General features: G+C 37.2%; 1 protein-coding gene across 1 annotated transcript in view; it reads right to left on the reverse strand.

Moving 5' to 3' along the window:
- Nucleotides 1–22,355, reverse strand: part of LOC139712313 (TNF receptor-associated factor 4-like) — a 99,937-nt gene that overhangs the window by 20,468 nt on the left and 57,114 nt on the right. Inside the window, exons 2-3 of the mRNA XM_071624155.1 lie at nt 20,223–20,274; nt 10,809–10,913 (exon numbers count right to left, since the gene is read on the reverse strand). Coding sequence (XP_071480256.1) covers nt 10,809–10,913; nt 20,223–20,274 — 157 coding nt within the window. The remainder of the gene's footprint in view (nt 1–10,808; nt 10,914–20,222; nt 20,275–22,355) is intronic.

The following is a 22,355-nucleotide window of genomic DNA, read 5'->3' on the forward strand; positions in this document are numbered from 1 at the left end:
TTTTGGCAAGTGGCAGGTGTTTCATGTTTTGTACAATTGACAATACATGCCTACATATCTGTGAAAAAAAAATCATATTCTACCACTCAGCACTGATTTTATATGTGTGTGTATGTCTGTGTGTGTGCGCGCAGGTGTTTGTGTGTGTGTCTCAATACCGGATATACAAAATTATTATCAATAGCAAACTCATTATAATGACAAAGAATGTCCTTGAAAAAGTATAAGGTATATTAGTGGGGGTAAAGTGTTCAAACTATTTTTTTTTTCACAAAACGAAGAGGTAAGGATATCGTTCAACAATGTGGGGGAGCATGACAATTGCATTTTCATGATGGATATTCAATAATTGAACAGTTTTTGTGCAAGTGACTTATCATGCTCATGTGTTCTTAATCTTGGCTGTTTCATTTTGTTTGGTAACTGTTAAACACTTAATATCAATATCTGCTGGAGCCTTAAAGTTTAATCTTTCAAGTACTGTGTATTTTGAATGGTTTTATTTTCGCAAATTCCGCGAGTTGGGTGCTATTCACGAATATAACAACACCCAAATTATTAACTCAAACCTTGACATGAATGTGGCATGCACACTTAAATGTCTCCTTTCATAACTGTTCATAATCGCAAATCTAAGCATTTGCAAAATTGTCGGGAAGTCCCAAATTGTGAAGTTAGACTCAGTAAATTATGGTGCATACAGCACATCCCATCACATTTGTGGTTTCCTTCTGTGCATGAAATTACCTTGCCTAGACCATTTTATGATTATGTTCAGTTTCTGTATTCAGCTGCATTGCAGCACTGCATTGCATTTTCAGTGGAAAAGTATGAAAAAGAGAGAAAATGAAAAAGATATTAAGTTGAAATCAAAGAGTTCCTGAATCATAGCTGGATGACAATGTCTTCCAAATCAAATGGACAAAACAAGGCAGGTATCATATCACTAATTGGGAGTCAGAAACGTCTGCAGGTCTCTTCTTTTCATACCAGAAGGTCATGACCTTGCACTTTGGGGGTCAATTGGACATTTCTGATTCCCACTGACCCCTGACAGAGTTCGAAGTGTATAAATCTGACAAATTTTCTTCAACAGTGCATAGGCCTTTGAAGAGATTACCAGGTCTATAGGACTGAATTTGACCATCTAGGCAGACTAAATTCACAGGACCGGGCATAAATCATCCCTGAGTAATGTATTCCAGACAAGTTTTTAGAGCATGTTTTGCTTTTTGGTGGCATATGTCCCACCTTGGAAATGTGTCATACAGAACTACGTATACAGCCATCTTCTCTGATTAGTTTCTTTCCATGCATTTTGGCAACAGGAATTACCCCCACCACCAACCCTTCCCCCCTTTTTTTTTGTTAAAGGCATTATTTACCATTTGCAGATGAAACAAAAACCCAGTTTTCGTGCTTCAAAATACTTCTAAAATGTAAGTTGGGGATAGAAACAACCAATGCAAAAAAATGAATCAGTACAATCAATGTTAAGTATTGTTAAACATACAAAATGTGAACAATGAGTATAACAAAAATGTTTCTAGACTAAACCGTCTACAGTTATGGTTTAATGAGAAAAATAGTGACACCTTCTTATATTTTAGGCTTCATTGCAAAATTGTCATATGGTAGGATATTTTGTGATGCAACTGACCTACACATATGCATGAAATGCGATATCTTGAAAAATTTTTAAATCACTGCTACCAAAGGTAAACTGTACCCTTAATAGTACATGCTATGTATACACAATAAAGACCACTTTAAAAAAAAGTATCAATCTCTTCAGCATATCCCTTTATATCTCTTATTATTTTCTCTCTGTCTATAATCTATCTGCCTTAAATATATGTATACAATGTACATGATGATTAGGCCTATATACATCTTAAAAAGCATGTGTGTGTGTGTGTGTGTGAAATTTAACATTCATCTTTTCATTTACATGAACAAGAATGATGCAATATCAAAAGATTTTCAATCAAGAGATTTATTTACAAAAGATAGATTTACATCTTGGGTGTGGCATTATTTTCACCGAAACTGAATCATCCGATCAGATGACAGTCGATGGAAACAAAATACTCATATATTATATGTTATATCATATGGGGTGACACTGGAGAGCTATATGGCCCAATACTGAACACCATCCCTGAGGCAGACTTGAGACCTCCATGACATGATATACTTTGACAGAAATCATGCCCCGATTTGTTGTTCCTCTGGGTCAACAGAGAGGGGAGCTCTGTCACAAATCATTCCAGAAATTGCGCATCATACCTAATGGGGGAGGCGCATTATTGCACCTGGTCTCGACATGGTCCTGTTCTCTAGCTGTGCATTTTGGATGATATACAAATTGCTAACATCCTGCTTTTTCTACTCTCTCACCCTTAAGTTTTTTCCCCATTTCTTTTCATCTTTCCCTATCATATGTCTATCTTATCATGTTTTGTTTTAATAGCCTTTTCACATTATCTTTCATGAAATTCTTTCTCATGGATTCTTGAGTGCTTAATGTTGTATAACTGCATGTATCATCTCTATATCCTAGCATGTCTACATCCAAACACATATCTCTTTATTAGTGAATGCAATATGTGATAATAACGATCATTGAAAATGGCTGAGCAATACACACACTAAAAACAAATACACGTGTGACTTGTAAATTAAACTGGCCTGTAATCTATCACTGAAACTGAAACAAAAGCACCCAACATTTCAAGGATTCTGTTGGTAAACACTTTGTGGGAGCATTTCCTTTCTTGAGTCAAAATCTTCCCGCACTCCTACCTAAGAACATCAAGCCTTTTTTCACGGCAAGTGAAGCCAGAAACCATTGTAAATACTTTTTTTTTATGAATAGGACTGACCTCCTATATTTGGAATATGTCTCTTTATGTCTTTTGTTCCTGATGGGAAGAGGGAATGTCAATGTCCTTGAAAAGATGTCAGTGCCAAGTTCAAATATTTTCCAGACTTTGAACAAGAAATAAGATGTTTATCATTGATTTTGCTGTAAACACACGACAACAACAAAAGCCTCGTGGGTGAGATATCAAAGATGTGTTCAATGACAAAGAACAAACAAACAAACGAAAAATGGCAAAATACAAAGATTTCCAAACGCTGAACAAAGAATTCCACAAACGCAAACAGTGGTTCCGGTAGAACAAAGGGTTCTTGCTTAGCAAAGCAAATAAACACATATTTGTGGTAACAATTTCTTATGGTGCTTTCACACCAGTAATGGTATTATGGTGGTGAGCCTCAAAAGACCAAGTAATGTGCCCACAATTCATATAAAAAATAAGGTGTCTATTATACATATGTAGCCTTCAGACTTTATTACCATTCCTTGACTCACAGTGTGGCTAGGATGAATTAATCCTTCTTTAAGACCTGAGGACATATTCCCATAAAACTTCAGCCTAATTTTCATTTAATGATTGCGTCCTTTGAACAGCATTTTATCAAATTGGAGAGAACAATTTATATATGCAGGGCTATTGCAATTTGAGAGAACAATTTATATATGTAGGGCTATTGCAATTTGAGAGAATAATTTGTATATGTTGAGCTATTAAAGTCAGAATAATACCATATTGAATACATAAAGAAAGGATACTGAAGTTCCTAGAAAATGCTCGCTTATCATATTGACCAATCCATTCTTTCTCTCCCTCCCTCTCCTTCCACGTTCTATCTCTCCCCTTCTCTCTCTATCTCTCAATCTATATTTTCTATATATTTCTCCCCCCCCCCCTCTATTTTATAATGGCAGGGGAATCATATTAGCCACATAATAAATTTATTATATCCATGCTAGGACAGTCAAATAATTGCCACATGGGTGACATGACTAAATGAGAAATTGGCATTCAGAGTTGTTTCATCAAAATGTATTTGGCCTAATTTTCTATTCAATGACTTGTAAACATCTTAATTGCAATGGAGGAATGGGGGTGGGGCACAAAGTTGTTACAAGTTTCAGTTATATATACATCTATTCAACAGTGTAAACATGTTAACACATGAATTAAGAAGGTTTGCATCATCCATACGTTTATGTAGAGTAATCACTCACTCATAAACTCTTGTCTACTTTCAAAGCTTGTTCCACAATTATTTTGGATAGAGACAGACAGACAGAGAGACAAAGGGATAGAGACAGACAAACAGAAGGAGAGAGAGGGTGGCAGGTTGGAGAGGATTTACTTCAGAGTAATTGATATCACACATTAACAAACAGGTGCATTCTGAAATGCTCTTAAGATACTTTACTGCTATTCAAATGCAATCACACTGTTGCCAATAACTAGTGGTCTCACATGACTAACTGAAGTCTTTCCATACAGAGTCTGAGCTATTCACAAGAATATTTGAATTCTAGTTGCAAAAATAGCAATGAAATAGGGAAAGAAGACATGAATGGATACCAAAACTTGGCAAGCTCAGTCAACCACATTCCACACTACCATCAGCAGAATCGCATTAAAGACTTCCTCGAGAACTGAGTGGGTACAACACTTGTTTAAGGGACTGTACAGTATTGGTTGAGGTGAGGATTTAGCTTTGAATGTTTTTCGAGATATTTAGAAACCACTCTATGAAATTATAAAGAGCATACAATTCTAAGGGGAATTGAAATTTTATTTGGTGAAAATTGGTTTTGAAATGACTTAGATATCCGAAAATAGGGTAAAACAAAGAGATCTTACCATAATAAAAGTCTTGGTTTGTCACATTTTATTAAGATTGCTTTTTTGGATGTCTCAACTATTTCAAGACCAATTTTAATCAAGTATTCTGTGAATCCCTCTATGAATTGCATGCTCTTTCATATTTCATAACTGGTTTCTCATTATCTCACAAACACACACACACACACACACACACACACACACACACACACACACAAGTTGGAAACCTGCATCCCTATCTGAATCAAAACTATGCCATCCCTTTAACATCAATCAGCATTTGTAGATGCATTGAGTTCTAAACATACATCAGGGATGGCCCTAAGAATTGGCAATAATATTGGTATACGAGACCGTGCAACCATGAGAATAACAGTTAGCTTCATTTCATAAATATCATAATGTGAATGTATTATTAGCATTCCAAACCACCTCCCCCCCCCCCCCCCCCCATATCTGAGAGAATCATCAAGTTAGGGAGTAAATGATTGAGCTTGCCAAAATGTACCTGGACTATTTTATGCAATCTCCCTCATTTTCATATGGGTTGGGAAACCCCTATACCGTGAAGGGTTTATGTTTCATTTCAACATTTTCACACATACCAATGTTTCATTTCCTTTATTTTTCTCTCTTCCTAATTTTTCCTCCTCTTTTTTGACAATGGGATATTGTGACCAAATGAGGCAGAAAATGTGGCGTGGAGTGTGAGTGTAATGAGATGGAATGATAAGGAGAGTCAGAGAGAGGTTAATATTTGTGTATATGTGCCTGCCTCTGGCACGCAGTCAATATAATGAATACGGGAAATCTGGTAGTGAAAGATTCAAATGAGTAATGTGTCGTTCACATACCTCTTTCTGGGGTTTTTGTTCATTTGTTTGCTGATGTGATCTCTTTAGGCATATTGTCAAGTGATAGGTGTGACTTATAACTTATCTTTCCCGATTCCACAATTTGACAAAGGGAGAATTATTGTCTGATTCTATGTAGTATCATTTTCTCCCCCGTTCTGCAAGCTTGGGATTCTTTGATAAAATGAGTACAGTCTGCATTATATCAGTACTGTGTATTCTCTATTTCTTAGTACTGAGTATTCTACAATGCACGATAACAAGTTGTGCATCCGTTTGTTTGTTGTTGTTTTTTCAGCATACATAATGTCATCGTCCATTCACTTGATAACTACACTAAAATCATCCAGAGGAATATTTTTTGTTTTTCCCCATGAAGACAAAGAGTGTTACATCTTGTCAGATCATGGTATGGGGATCCATTTTCTTGCCACTGATGAGCAGAAAATTAAAGGGAAGATAAACCCCAAGAACAATGTGGATTGAGTGAAAACAGCAACATTAGTAGAACACTTCAGTGAAAGTTTGAAGAAAATCGGACAATCGATGCAAAAGTTATGAATTTTTAAAGTTTTGGTGTTGGAACCGCTGGATGAGGAGACTACTAGAGGTTATGACATATGAGTGGACAACAATACCAAGAAAATATAAAGAAAATACTACAAAAATCCATTTTTCATGAAAATTACAAATTCCATCAACTTGATATTGACATATGTTATGGGTAGCAATTATTCCCCCTGCTTTCTGAAAGTAGTTGGTCCACTGCTCTTTCATAGTTCTAGAAAAGTGAATTTTTGTTGAATTTCCTTTATATTTTCTTTGTATTGTTGTCCACTCATACGTCATATCCTCTAGTAGTCTCCTCATCCAGCGGTTCCAACACCAAAACTTTAAAAATTCATAACTTTTGCATCGATTGTCCGATTTTCCTCAAACTTTCACTGATGTGTTCTACCAATGTTGCTGCTTTCACTCAATCCACATTGCTCTTTGGGTTTATCTTCCCTTTAACTGCCTTTTGTTCTCATCAACTGGTTAACATCATCCCTGAGCTTTCTCTCCCCCCCCCCCCTTCTTTTTTTTTTTTTTTTGTTGTTGTCTCTCTTACAGCTATCAAATGGCATGATAATACTCCTTTTTTTTTAGTCCTCTGCTGATAGATATTTGACATGCTTGATCTGCCATGAATGTCTCAAAGCCATCTGTATTGATATTCATTTGAAATGATTTTATGGTTGCTAAGGAGTAGCTCAAACACCATGTAGCAAATCCTCATCCTTAGATTTGCAGAAAGAAATCTTCATTAAAAAGATGGTATAGTTTTGTTTGAGATGGAACATCATATTTTAAACTCTTTTGTGAGATAATTAGAAACCTCTTATGAAATATGAAAGAGCACATAATTTTACGAGGAATTCAAAGTTCATCTGAGTGAAATTGGCTTTGAAATGGCTACGATATCCAAAATCAAAGAGGTCTCGTAATAATAAAAGGTGGGACCCACCTTTGATTAGAACCACTGTCTTTTACTTGGGTTTTGGATACCGCAGCCATTCCAAAACCGATTTTCATCAAATGAATTTTGAATTCCTCTTAGCATTATATACTCTTCAATATTTCACAAGTGGCTTTGAATAATCTCGCAAAAAGTTAAAATCTGAATCCCAATCTCAACCAAAAGTATACCATCCATTTAAAGTAGTGTGACGACTTTCATCTTGGGATTGGGCATTCAACCCATTCCTCAAAGATTTTTACTTTACTTTCTTACTTTCCCTAAACACAGATCTAACCAACTCTGTTGCATTCTTTTCACACTCATGCATACATACACACACACACACTCTCTCTCCTCTATCTCTTTCTCCCTCTCTTTCTCTCACCAAGTTCATTGCGCTAACACAACTCTATCCTCTGCATATCACAGTGGATATCTTTTTGAGGCTAAAAGGTCTGATCACTTCTGAAACCTGTTTGTTTGTTTGTTTGTTTGTTTGTTTGTTTGTTTGTTTGTTTGTTCGTTTGTTTGTTTTTATTATTCTAACTTTAATATATAATATGCCATTCTTATTGTCGAATTCCGCTCACCCTCTTCCTTTGTTTGTGTACTTTATCTCTTTAAATCTAATAACATTCTTTCTCCCTTTTTTTTCCTATTTTTTGTCGGTTCTGTTTGCAATTTTGTTATTGGGCTTGTTGTTTTTAATCACTGTTGAAGGGAAGAATGTTGTTTATTTTGTGTCTCCAATATTTTACGAGGATTCAGTTTTGTCAAGATCAGAAATTAATTCGATATGCAAGTCCAAACGTGACAGCACGAATACAAATGAATCAGTCGTTGAGCAATGCACTGTAAAATCAGGGTGTGTTAAATCGTGCCAAATTTTTTTACCGATGGGTTTTTTCTTTTGTTTATTTCCACAGCAGAAGAATTTATAGATATATATCTTTGCTGCATGGCAAGCAACACCTCCGGTAAGTAATTGTTCATTTGCCAAAATATGTGGCAAAATAACTTGTTTACATCCGATCACATGATATTTTGCAAGATATTCCTGACAAGACGGCTCTAATAATCACGCCTGTCAGGATGTGAGTGGGAAGACCCCGTTGTCAAGTGCAGACCCTGCCATTGTCCTTGGGTCGGTGGCTGGCTAATCAAAGGGTGCAGAGCGACAATGAAGTAGGGGGCTGTAAAACGCATTAAGCCTCCCATCCAATAATAAGTAGTCAGAATTTAAAGGTCGCACCTTCTTTACAAGCGATATGCCACCAACAACCAGGCTATGCCCACATATTTTTTTTTTTTTTGGGGGGGGGGGGTGGGGGAGGGGGTGATGATGGAAGGGAATGTCACTTAGAATTACAAATGACAAATTCTGCATTGACCTTCGTTCAGCCATTGGTACAAACATCATACTGCATTTTTCGCCTGATTGGCACAGATGTCTGAAAACTAATTGTAAATGAAGAGAGATTAGCTGATCCCCTTAATCCCTATTGTGTAACCATGGCCTTCCTGTTGGACTGAGGCAAATTGCCACTCCTGAGTGGGCTCACTTGTAGCTTCTCAAATATACTCTCTAAAAAAAATTTGAGTGAAAATATTCATTCTTGAAGGAGTGAATACAAAAAAGAGTGAAATTGGATTGAATTTTGAGTGAAAATGTTCTTTTTCACTCATTTTGGAGTGACCTCAGGGATCACTCGAAGATTTTGGAGTGATCCCTGAGGTCACTCTAAAATGAGTGGAAATTAACATTTTCACTCCAAATTCACTCTTTTTTGTATTCACTCCTTCAAGAGTGAATATTTTCACTACATTTTTTTAGAGAGTACTAGGTCAAATTTGGATGGGTTAGTGAATGCTGAAAAAAAAAGTTATGCAAGCCCAGGCACATACCAAGGGTCAAACCAGCTCTCTGATTTGGCACTGAAAAGTGAATAATTTTGCTTTTTTTTTCCCCTTGCGTATTGATGGTATTATCTCAATTGCTTTAAGATGACACCAAAAGAATCAGTTACACATGTTGATAATCTATCATGAACACTTCCCGGGTGCCCTTGATGGACTTTACATGGTGAGTTTAATATTAGATTATGCTTGAATTTATGTCTTCATCAGATGCCTCTATAATTATTTGGAAAACAGAACAACAACCTGCAGCCATGCTAATTGCTATCCATATATATTCATCTGTACTGGTGTGGGTGTAAGGTAACTTGAATGAACAACATAAACACAAGACCTAAATTTGAATAATTATGTACACCTTTGTATCCAGATAAGAAACATTCCAGACATTTTGTGCAATAGAGGACAGACCATCTTAGTGCTATATCAACCCCCTGTAATGTATGTGTATCACTATAGTCTATGTATGGCCCATAAGCTTTAAGAAACTGACACAAGATTTCTTTGTTGCAATTAAAGACAACTACAGGATTTAAAGGGGGGAAAGAGTTGGAGAACAGTTTTGATATTCTGTGATGAATAGTAAGTTTAGTGAGTTCATAAATGGGGAGAGCTGCACAGAACACAATCTTAAAAGGATATTTTGAAGAAATCTTGAAGATGACAAAATATGAAAGATTCTACAGCCAAGCAAGCACTATAGGACAACTAGCATGACAGTAAATTTTGATGCAAATCCAAACAAGCATGACGCTGCAGGCCATTAAACAGATGGTCGTGGAGCTTGACTCGGACAAGCGCAATTAACGGTAAACCAGTTTTCAAATTACGGGAGCGGCACGGAGTGTCACGGGTAGACTGCTCTGTGGCAGGCTTCGTGGCCGCAGGCGACGGTGCAGATCGACTACGGCGCCATCTGGTTCCACGATCATCGCAACAAAATATACTTCAGATGGAATCTCATCATTTCTTGCCCCCCAGGACAATGTTCAGTCATTACAGAGAGGTTATGGAGTGCCCACTCTCGACTCAAGATCAGAACGGAAAATTGCATTGTCTCAAGGCAGTAGATGGTAGAGCTTGTGAAGAGCAAGATATTGAAATCAATAACCACCTTTCTGACGGCAAGGCATCTCTATAGACTCAAGTACGCAGAGAGATATATGAACACTTTCCTTATACTTCAAAGTACAGGAACATCATATAGCCCAGCATCTCGATCCTTTCGATAGGAAATGTGCACACATACCATAAACTTTAGAAACTGTTGAGCTACTTGTAATGAGACAAAATAGGAACATAATGTCTTCACTATGAGATTATGGTGGTTAAGTATGTAACGTTGTCGAAGACGGTTGTCTTCATTTTCAAATAATTCTGAGCAGTTTGTGAAGAAAAAAAGAAAGAGTAGATTGGATCCCTAAGCTGTTCATACAATGTCAGCACAACTGTCACATAAAAAAAGCAAGGGGAAAAAAGGTGCTAAAAGTGTTTGCTACATGAATGCTATACTGGTTTTGTGCCTAAGATTAGATCTGCCATTTCATTCATATGAATAACTTGACAACAACACATCTTTCATATCCATCCAAACTGTAAACTTTCACAGAAATGGGAGAAAAATGAAAGGCTAGATTCAACCATCCAATTAAAAAAAAAAATCTATGATGGAGTCATCACTATTAATAAAGGCACCATATACTAAAAAAACAATGGACACTTACAGATGGACAATCTTCTATAACTTGGATGGACATTTGACTGATGGCCAAATTTTACACATTAAGAATTCACAGGATTTTATGACATAAATCAATTTACCTGCAGGGTCATGAGTTGGTCAGTCCAGCGGCAACCATCCTTGTAGAACTGACACCTCACCATCAGCATCTGAATGTCCCCCGACATCTTGTCATCTGGGTAGATCTGCAATCGAAAAATGGCAAGCAACTGATTGGACAGAACTGCTTTTCTGAGTAAAGAAAAATCTGAAAGCATCCCTGTTTAGTCATACATTACATAGAACTGACATTTGTCATCAAGGTGACTGAACAAAGATTTTGATTTTTTTTTCATGAAACTCACACCAGTAACCCTGACATTCCATCATTTGTGATGAAATATTTTTGGGGGTGTTGACAAACATCCCAGCATGACTGAATGTGGGTGTATGAATAGTCACACTTTTTGATAAAGACAAAGACCGACATGCAGGACACGCACATGAACATGTGTAAGTGTGCACATTCTGTACACATGACTGTAAACACCACATGCACACACACACACACAAACAAACAAACACATACACACTCTTACAACATAGAGAAAAACACTTTGCAAATGAAGACATGAAGTTCCTACTAAAATTGCTTTGATATAGCAGTTGGTTGCCCTTTGTAATATGCAGTACACTTCAGTTTCTGTTGCCTATTGATACGCAGCTAGATAAATTATTTACAACTGTAAATAAAAAATTCATACATTATCTGTACATGCAACATTCTCTCAAAGAAAGCATGACATCACAAAATATATTTTCACCTAAGTACACATAAAGAATATCCCAGTTCTTTAAGTTGAGAAATATAATAAATAGCTATGGCAATGTTGGTCTGAATCACAGGTCATTAATTTCCGTATCATTCCATCTCTAATAAAAAACAACAACATCAACAGCAACTTATCATGTGTGTCAAAGGTCATGCATCAGCAACACTGAGTAGACACTGGCAGTACATTAGAACTTTAAACTGATGTAGAAGGCATGCTAAATAAACAATGACAGTGACCAAACCATCCTTACTTTCTTCACACAGGATGTAAAGACAGACATCTTCCTCAGTCTTCTCGGTCGAGATGGAAACTAACTGAGATCTTTAATTTGAAAAACGAGAACAGTAACCAGCAGATATTCCTGGCGTACTGCTAATGATCCAGTGAGCAGGGTACGGCAATATAGCAGGCTATTTGTGGCTGACTAATCAGCAAAATGTTCACTTAATGTCCTTCCGCGATTATGATCACTCCTGAAACAGGAATTAGAAGTGACGCACCTTGGAGATACTGTATGCACGAAAGACTTTAATTACATTCCTCCAGTTCTCAGTGGCAAAATGGGCAGATTAAGTATCATTTCTCTTATGCAAGGTTAAGATATGATTCACAACACTGGATGCCAACAGCGAAAAGAAAAATAGCACACACCTGCCGAGCAATCATATGACCAGATTTCATTCATGACTTATGATAATAATATCAACACAATGCTTTGGAAATTCCACAAACAATCTCTAAACGTTGGATGAGCTTTTAATTTTCTAGTTGAACAGTCTGAATCATAAGAGGCTGACAAGCTCACAATAGTTACACAAGCTAGCCTTGGAAATTTTGCAAACAGACATTATGCGCACTCAGAAAGAATACTCCTATCAGTAAGTGACTGCCAACATCCAAGAAGTGTCTTTTCATAATATAACAAACTAATTTGATGAGTGGAAAATATACCACTCCAGCACTTGCGGTCGAATCACATGATAGTTTAGTCCCAGTCATGTTAAGCCAGTGTTATGTTTATAGATTTCTCTTCAGCTCACATAATATGGAGGAGATATAATCTTACTTTTTGTAGATGGCAAAGAAAAATATTGATATACCTTGCCTTGTTGACCTTAGAATGACCCCAGAATTGACCAAAGAAGCAAAAGAACAGTAGTCTTACTTGGCCAATGATCAAGAGTAAATTGGTCAAACTACCAGTGAATCAGTGATGTCTATCCACACACATCACTAGATTATAAATGAGGTGGCACTAAGTAATCTTCAAGGCATGCATAGCTTCTGGCTGACAGAGCAATGATACTGAGAAGAATTTCACACTGTGTCAATATTCAATCTTGCCCATGCCCTTGAAAACTTTGCATGTACAATTTCAAGAGTAAATATGCTCCCACAGCGATTTTCCCACCTCTTTTATCTTATCCCTCGAGGAATTCTTTGATGAAGTTCAGACATTACTTAAATTTCTCTCATTCTGAACATATACACCACTCACTGAGAAAAGGAGCAGTCATGATATAAAAGTACTGAAGTTGAGAGAAGTGCTTGAAGAAGGGTATGGAGTAAAGATGATTCTATACCAGCACCTTATCTTCAGTAGATAGCAAAAGACTGTCTTCTGTCTGTCACCAAACAACAACACGTACACACGTGCGCACACAGGGACGTACACACATACATACACACACACTCTCTCTCTAATGTGATAGCCTAGATTGGGGACTCGGCTGAAATGCAGGGAAGCTTTTAAACCTAACAGCCTGACAGTGTATCACACACACACCCATGTAGCTCTACTGTGGGATGGGGGGGGGGGGGGGGGGGAGGGAGGGTAAAAGCACTCCAAACACATCAACGTCAAATGAAATCCAATACTGGGCCTGCCAGCTACCTCCATCAAAATCTCGATACGACATATGCAACGTGCAGCCACTGCATCTTCACCTAATTCTTGCTACTTTAGCAGGTGCATCCGTACCAATAGAAAAACTGTTGCTTTAAACCGGCAGGTACTAGTATACGCACCTCACCTCAAGGAGGACTTCCTACAATGTTGGCAAATGAGCTCAAAGATGCATCGGCATAAATACACGGCTCATTTTAAATGAAGGCATTAAAAAACGACAGATGATCTGTGGAAATTGCTGCACAATCTGACAAATAATGAAGCCATTATGAGCCACTGTGACAATTTGAATGATGGTTATTAACAACATGGACCTTGTAAGCCACTCAAGATCTCCCTAATGTTTCACAGGATTGTAGCTCGCCTTCTGCACAGTCAGCCTCATTATTAGGTCCGTGAAAAGTTGCTTAATCCATCCACATCATTTAAAAAAATATATGAGTTTTCTGGCTGAGAGGAAAAAAATGTGATGTTATAATTCCCTTACCAAATCACCAGATCAAATCACATTACAAGAGAAATAGAGCCTTGTAGTGTCTGAAATCTAAAGAGGAAGTAAGTCATGAAACCACATGACACAATGATATCTGTTACTAGTAATATGGACCCTGAAACACCAGCTACATCACCACATTTGGTAACTGATGTGCCAAGCACTCCTAAAGCTCTGTAAAATGGATGCTATGTAGTGATGTAGGCAATTAACATCCCCGTGACAAGTTTCACAAGCTTCACATGACAAAAAAAAGAGAGAATTGCAATGCATCTGAAATGGAATATTCATGTTGACAGACAGAGGTGCAACCTACTGATAGAAACGTAGGAAATAAGGTCTATGAATCAAGCATCCATTGAAAAAAAAGAAAGAAAAAGGAAAAAGGTGATATCATGAGTAGTTACAGCACAGCCAATTGCAAATGTTGAACTCTGAAAGACCAGAATCGAGGAGATATCCACGGCTAGGAGTGTTCTGTCTGCCTATCTGTGGCAATCTCCTTGAAACAGACACCAAATAACTCTGATTACTGGAAGTGTATTTACACCAAACGGAGGCACATCAATCATATTGACTCCTCAATCCTCTTCTGAGATGAAACAGGAAAAGGAGTTCGGCCCAAGACCCTCCCCTATCTCCAGTTGGCAGTAGAATATGATAAGAACACACACATAACTAGAGATTGTAATTTGTCATCACTGACAAATTAAGGTGATCCGATTTTTTTTTAATCAATGATTCGAGTCCTGATCGTAATAGGCATGACAATACAAGTTTCATCTGTGTTTAGAGACATTGGCCGTGTGAGGTTTGGATTCTCATTTAGAAAAGGGAGTCATAATTATCTGCCATCTTTGGTACCAATTCTGTATACACTGAATAACGAAGATACAGCAACGAATACATATGACCTTTGACCCACCTTTACACTCCCAAGATGGCATCTGAGGAAAAAGTGGTTATTTTGTGAAATGATTCTTGCGACATCGTCTATATTCGTGTGCAAAATATGGCAAAGATAGGACAGGTATTCACCAAGATGCAAAATGCAAAGTCTTAGGTACAACATAAAATCTGGGAGAAATTCACCGAAGGGTAAGTGAGAGCTAGTGCTCGATAAAGAAAAGCATGTCGATTTTCACATCAAAAAAAATCCCTCCCATAGAGATAACACGTCATAACGAAAATACAGAAAGAAGTACATATGACCTTTGACCTCACTTTGCACACCCAAGATGGCGTCTGAACAAAAAGTGGTTATTTTGTGAAATGATCCTTGTTACATGGTCTTTGTGTGTGCAAAATATGGGAAAGATAGGACATGTATTCACCAAGATACAGGATGAAACATTTATGACCTTTGACCCTAATTTACATACCCAAGATGGTGTCTGATCAAGTAGTTGTTATTTTATGAAATAATGTACGTGACATGAACTAAACATGTGCAAAATATGGGATTGATAGCCATTGTTGTTGTTCATCTATTGCACAGAAAGTAGTAGAAAGAAAGAAAAATAAAGAAAAAAATATGTTATTTTATAGAAATTTGAAGGAGAAGCATAAAAAAATCAGAAAAAGATAAAGTTAGGAAGGGAGATTAAGAATAACTAAAGAAAAAGAAGAAAAAAAGTGTTTAAAAAAATGAAAAAAAAAATATTGGCAGGGGTGAGCCTCGAACCAGGGACCTTAGGATTACGAGTCGGATGCGCTATGCAATGACCTATTTCATGCTCCATAGGCCCTGTGTATTAAGCAAAATGACGCTGCATCGAAGCCACGTGCCATTTTCAACCAAGTTTTTCGACGTGATGCCGACGTCGTATGAAAAAATGAAGGGCACACTTACGATAGCCCAAAGTCTCAGCTACAACATACTAAAATCTGGGAAAAATTCACCGAAGCAAAAGTGAGCTAGTGCTCGAAAAAGAGAGTCATGTCAATTTTCACTGCCAGAAAAACTGCTCTCCCATAGAGATAACACGTAAACTGGTCAAATTCTACAAGGATACATTCAATCCATTTTTACGAGGCGATGACGTCATCCAATCAAAATGTTGTTTTTACATTAATGAAAGAACATTTCATAAGCTACAACATACTGAAATATGGGAGAAAATTGGCAGAGGATAAGTGAGATACGCTCGAGTAAACTTGTAATTTGATGACGTCATTTTGAAAATTTACTTTTTTTACTTTATTAAGAAATTTGATATCTTTTAATCATTTTGTCAGCATTGCCTACCCATGAAATGACATGTACAACTCATCAGCTTTCAATATATGTAAAGAAAATGGGGGGTCACCGTCCATCCTGACGAGTAAAATCGGATTTAAAATTGGCAGTTTTTTGGCATAGTTGCACTGTATATCGCCATTGACGCGCGCGCGGAATTTCAACTTTGACGGCCCCGTATGACGTCATATTGAGTCGGATTGACTTGAAACGTGGTATAAATATTCCTTGACATTTCAGACATGCGATCAAAGTGAAAAAACTGGAAATTTCAATTGCATATGAGCTGTGCGTGCGTATATGCGCGCGCGCGTACGCGTCCGTCCGATTTTTTCAATTTTTCAAAAAATGCTCCAAATGGTCTGAAACGTGTGCAAAAAAATATTGAGCTCGATTGGAGCATACAAATATTTCAACGCGCGCGTACGCGCACGTTTTAAGAGAAAATATGAATTTTGAGAACATGAGTAGAATGCGCATAACTTTAAATATATGTGACGTAAATTTCATTGAAAAATTCTATTTCATTAATGAGATATGATTGAGAATGTGTTTTCATATAATGACGTCATAGTGACGTCACGGTCGACTGATCACAATGATACATTAGATTTGCCGTCTTTGGGACATGATGCATACATGATATAATTTTGAAATTGACAGGCAGCGGACTTTCTGAGCTAACCTCTGCACAACTTTTGAGGAGAAATAAAGAAGAAAAACAAAGAATCCGTACAGATACAGAAGGTGATCCGAGAGGATACTCGGATCACCTAAAAAGAAAGACTCCAATGCCAGACACCACTCCTGGAGTGATAACCCAAGGCGGACGGCGAAAGGTCAGCTCTCGTCCACTCCTGCTCGGGGCAGATTTGATGATGTCCCACAGCTCCTCCCCAAACAAGGATGTTTTGGTGAAGATGTGGATGGATTGAGGAATGGGGGAGTGGAGAGCTTTAGGGAATGTGTCTTACCCCTCAGCCACTTCTCTCTACAAATGATGAGAGACCGGTGTTTAAGCTACCATCGTCTTTCAGTGGTACAGGGGTGGGGGGGGGGAGGGAAGAAAGTCTGCTATGTGTATCACTGCCGCACACCTGGATAGTGGCTTTGGCATTATTGCCTACAAAGATCAAATTTGTCCAACCTTTAAGGACTATGGGTTGCTCAAGCTCACGCTAGAATACCAGGTACAGTTCAAACCTTAGCTAAGTGTATGTAAGCAAAATGTGTGTCTACAGGCAAGATTATCTGATATCATTTATAATTGTCTAACATGGATTAACACAATGAAAAAGAAAAGGTTAAAAAAAGGATACAAATGTTGAAAATAGAGGAAGATTGAATTGACATGAAAAAAAAAATCCTTAAAGGTGTTCTTCATGAATGCAAAAGACCAGACAAGAAAACAATGTGAAACTATGAGCCGCAGACAAACCACACAAGACAGCATGAATAAACTTTGAACAAAGCCAGAAGGTTATGCAACAAAGAAAGAGATCAAATTAGAACGACAAGGACACAGCATGCAAAGAGAGGTGTAAAGCTAATGCTACATTTGGACATATCAGATATTACTGATTGAAAAGGCATGTAAATAAATTTATATCTAGAGAATTGCCTATTTATGGAAGAGAGTGGGTTGTGAATTGTGTATGTAAGTCAATTTAGGGTATACATCAATCAATCAGTTATGGTGTTGTCTTTTCAAAGGTCACATGACATTAATATGACACATTTGATCAAAATGTCCCCGGAAGTAACATATCGTACAACCACTGAGGATCGTACCATCACCTCAAACAGATTTTTCATTTGCTTCGCAAATGCATCTACAATGAAAAACTGATACAAACTCCTTTCTGACAGAGTAAACGTGAATGCATTTTGGATTTAATTTTGTTGTTGTTTCAGTTTCTTTAATTTCCCAGAGTAGGGGCCAATATACTGGGCCACTATCAGCTGGAAGCTTGTAACTTGCTGACATTTGAAAACAGTAGGGGTTAAAACCTTTTTTCTACAGCTCTTTCATACTGAATGCCATCAGAACTGTTAACTGAAACTCATAGACTTGATTTCTATAGGGAAACAAATGTTTGATTGTGTTGAACAATGAGCTTTTCTTTCATATTGCTCTACACAAAGTAAAATTGAAAAAAAAAATCATGAAAATCCTGTTCAAACAGCCCCACAAGCCATATTGCATATGGCCAAGTTGAGAATGGGTCACAAACAGAGCAAATATATATTTTCCCTATCATTTTCTACACTGTAAATCAACTCCAATTCTCCACAATTCCACAGAGAGGTAATGTAATTACCTGCCTCCAATGTCACCGCCAAAGATGACACACGTCCACAAAATGACCCACAAACACAATCTCAGATGTAATTACCTTCAATTTTTCCTCTACCTATTCACCTAACCCCCGCCACTTATATACCCCCATCCCATCTTGTACCCCTCCAATAAACCCACTCATATACCGGTACACAGAAGCAATGTAATAACCTTTCCTGTTCTCACCGTAAAGTAAAGACAAAGAGTGCATTGAACTCCAATTGATGAACTTTTCCTCTCTCCTCTCTCTTCCTCTCTCAAAACAGACTTTAAGATGGACAATGGGAATCTTTTGACAATGTCACAATTGTGTGCAATACCGTGCGTGGACTATAATTGAACTCTCGTCCACCCGAGAAGTTTTATGCATCTTTTATGATATTGGGTCACAGTTTTTGTGAATACGTGAAAAAGCAGTTGTTCTTGCATGAAAGAAAGAAAATCCCAACCCAGTTGTGGATAGTCAAATAGTTGGACAAAAATGAAGTAGTGGTCTTGATATCATTTTTTTTCCATTTTGTGGTTATATTTGTCCCAAAATTCTATTCAAACCAATACAAAAGTTCTGTAGGCATGACTTCATCTAGTTTCCCCACTGTTGTAAATAGGTTCACATATGACCTACATACCAACAAGCAGTGGCAATAATATGTTCAGATATCATTTAAGAATTTATGTCAACAAACTATTGTATATCATATACCTAAACATATAAAAAACATGCACATATCCAAGCTAACCAAAATTGAATCTCTAAAATGAAATTTGTTTCACAAATTCATGCAAAAGAATGTAGAGAGGTAGAAATGAAAAAAAAGCCTCAATATTGCTTGCCTATACAGCTGCAATAGAAAATAATGAAAGACTCAGAATTTAATTGATTTATGAGAGAAAATGCCAAGACTACACACAAAAGACAGAGGATGGATAAATTGTTGAGTAATTTATAATTTCTTCAAAAATATTGTGTCATTTACATTTCTCATATGATCAAAATATACTTGTGTGATACATCTGGTTGTTTTTTTTTTCATACTTACCTTTAGTTTCCTTGTAATCTCACTAAGTTTGACTTGACACTTTCACATACAAAGTGTACTAACAACACCACACATATAGCAAAGCATGCCAGGTAGGCTAAAGCCATTTCAACCCTTCACTATGTCCATTTGGACACGAGGATGGAGTCCAATATCTACTTTAACCCTTTTTGCACCAAAGACTTTGGAAAGTGTGTACAATGCTATGAGGTTTACTGTGTCAATATAGCACTGAAGGTGCACAAAGGGGTAAACATAATCATATTGTAAAGGTGGAAGTTCTTGCAGATTTCACGTAACATAAAACTAGCATGAAAATAAAAGCCCTCAAATATATTTTTGTGTGACTTGTAATATTTGATCTCTTTGATTCCATGAAATTAAAAGATGTGAAATTCAGTTTAGTCAACTGAGCATAAAAAAAACAATAATGATGCAAAAATTTCCACTTCTACTGTAGACTATCTCCCCCCACCCCCCCCCCCCCACCCCATCTCTGAAACTGAGGTATCCTGATATAAACCCGAGCGGATTATTCCATTTATATGACTCCTTCCATTTCTATATAAGGTGGTAAATGTACGACTGAAATGGACATACGATGACACACACCACATTGTGGCGAGAGGTTCGGCAAACTTCACATCACCCACATACCTTGGCATAGTCCAGCGGTAACCGATCCTCCGGGCATTCAAAAACTCCAGCACTGTAGAAAAGAAACACCACAGAGAAAGAAAAGAGAAAGAAAAGACAAAAATAATTACATTGAATGACAAGTTCCATGTCTTTCAAGAGATATTTTCAATTATATATCGCACATAGTAATGCCAACATCCTCGTTGACAACACGATATCTGTGCACCTCTTACTGTGAATGCGACTCTCTATTTGAGTTTTGGTCAACAGCAGGTCATGACTTTTTAAACTTTAGTTTTGAAATTCTCTAAAAGAACTTTTTGGTCAATAAATGCCATGTTGATCTATCATTCATTTCTCGAGTTTAAATATCACCACAGATATATTCATGCAGTATTACTCATAATAAAGATTGGTAATTGGTGTTTTCCCAGAAAATAACAAGTTATTAATCAACAATGTGTTTCAAAAATTGGTATTAAGAGTCTCTTTATATTCTATCACTACACTGAAAAATAGTCAACAACATGGCTAAATTCAATAACTGTCGGCAAACCCAATCTTCACAGTTAAGATTTTAAAGGGATGATATACTTTTGGTTAAGATGGGGCTTCAGGCTTCCAGCTTCTTCTTTTTCTGTGAGATAATGAGAAACCTCTTATGAAAGAGCATACAATTCTATGAGAAATTTAAAGTTTATTTGATGAAAATTGGTTTTGAAATGGTTGCTTTATCCAAAAACAAAGAGGTCCTGATTAAAGGTGGGACCCATCTTATATTAGGGCCACTTTGTTTTACTTTGCTTTTGGCTGTCTCAGCCATTCAAAAACCAATTTCCATCAAATAAACTTTGAATTCCTCTTAGCATTGTATTTTCTTTAATATTTCATAATGTGTTTCTAATTATCTTGCAAGAAGTTAAAATCTGAATCCCCATGTCAACCAAAATTATACCATTCCTTTAATACACTACAGTCAGCCATTACCACGGCAACATGTTAGAACAAGCCAAGAGTTTATAAAAAAGACACTGAACTGAGGGAAAATCTTTCTTTGAGGTTCTATTTTCAGTGTCTTCTGCAGTTACAATGGGAAGGTCTGTCACCGGAGTCAGTTCCACTGATTTCTGTGGGAACAGAGTGTGCACAAAAATGTGGCATTGCATTTGTCAAAAATTGTCCAAATAAATTGAATTGCTCTCACTACAGATAGCTGTAATATGAAGATCAGCAAAGAAAGAAGAAAATCAGTTCCATGACAGAGATATAGACAAAGAGATTGGTTGTCTGATGAAGAGTCTGAGAAAACGGGGGAGAAATGGATCCAGCTTGTGAGGAAGGCAAACAAATATGGCTAGAATTGAACATGATAACACGATATGAGACACAAGAACATTTTTTGTCTCCATATCCTGCAGTTTCACAAGTGGAGTAAGAGCCATTAGCATACATATTCCTCCGATCATTTTTTCTAAGGTGCGTTATATGTATTCATTCTGGACTGGTTCCCTTCAAGTTTTAGTGGTGCTGACAAATGCAAGGCAGACATTGGGGGATTAATGTCAGTGTATATTGGAGGCATGGAGTGATTAGGGTCTAAGACAGATGGAGGTGGTGGGGGACGGGATGGGAAGAGAACCGCTGAGCCGCTACATCAAAAGCTGCCACATCAGGACACATGATCCTTTGGCATGCCGAGGTAATGACTCATGTTCGGTCAATTAAGACATATCAAAGAGAATCAAATCATTTTTCCCCCTCTACCTCTCTCAGGTATAAATTCTTCAGGACATGTTTTTCTCACCTCTACAACTGACGCCTTCTTTCTTGTTTGTGTGTGTAAGGGAATAGCTTGGGAACATCTAACCAGTACTTCCTAACATGTCTACCATTTTTTCTTTTCTTGGCTGTTGCCACCTACATGTATCTATCCAATATGTCCAATCTGTCCAATATGTCTTCATTCATTCATTAATCTTTAGATGTATCTTTTTATCTCTTTACTAAATGTCCATCTCCTTAATATTCATGAAATAATCGCTAAATAGCACTGTAAGTATTTTCTGAGAGGACAAATGCATACGATTCCTTCTCATGCACACTATATCATTCTGTATTATACTCATTTCTACCACATCATCCAACTGAGGA

Source organism: Diadema antillarum, unplaced genomic scaffold, assembly GCF_040938485.1.
Source record: "Diadema antillarum isolate AM-2024a unplaced genomic scaffold, OU_Dant_1.0 scf00000040, whole genome shotgun sequence".
NCBI classification, from domain to species: Eukaryota; Metazoa; Echinodermata; class Echinoidea; order Diadematoida; family Diadematidae; genus Diadema; species Diadema antillarum.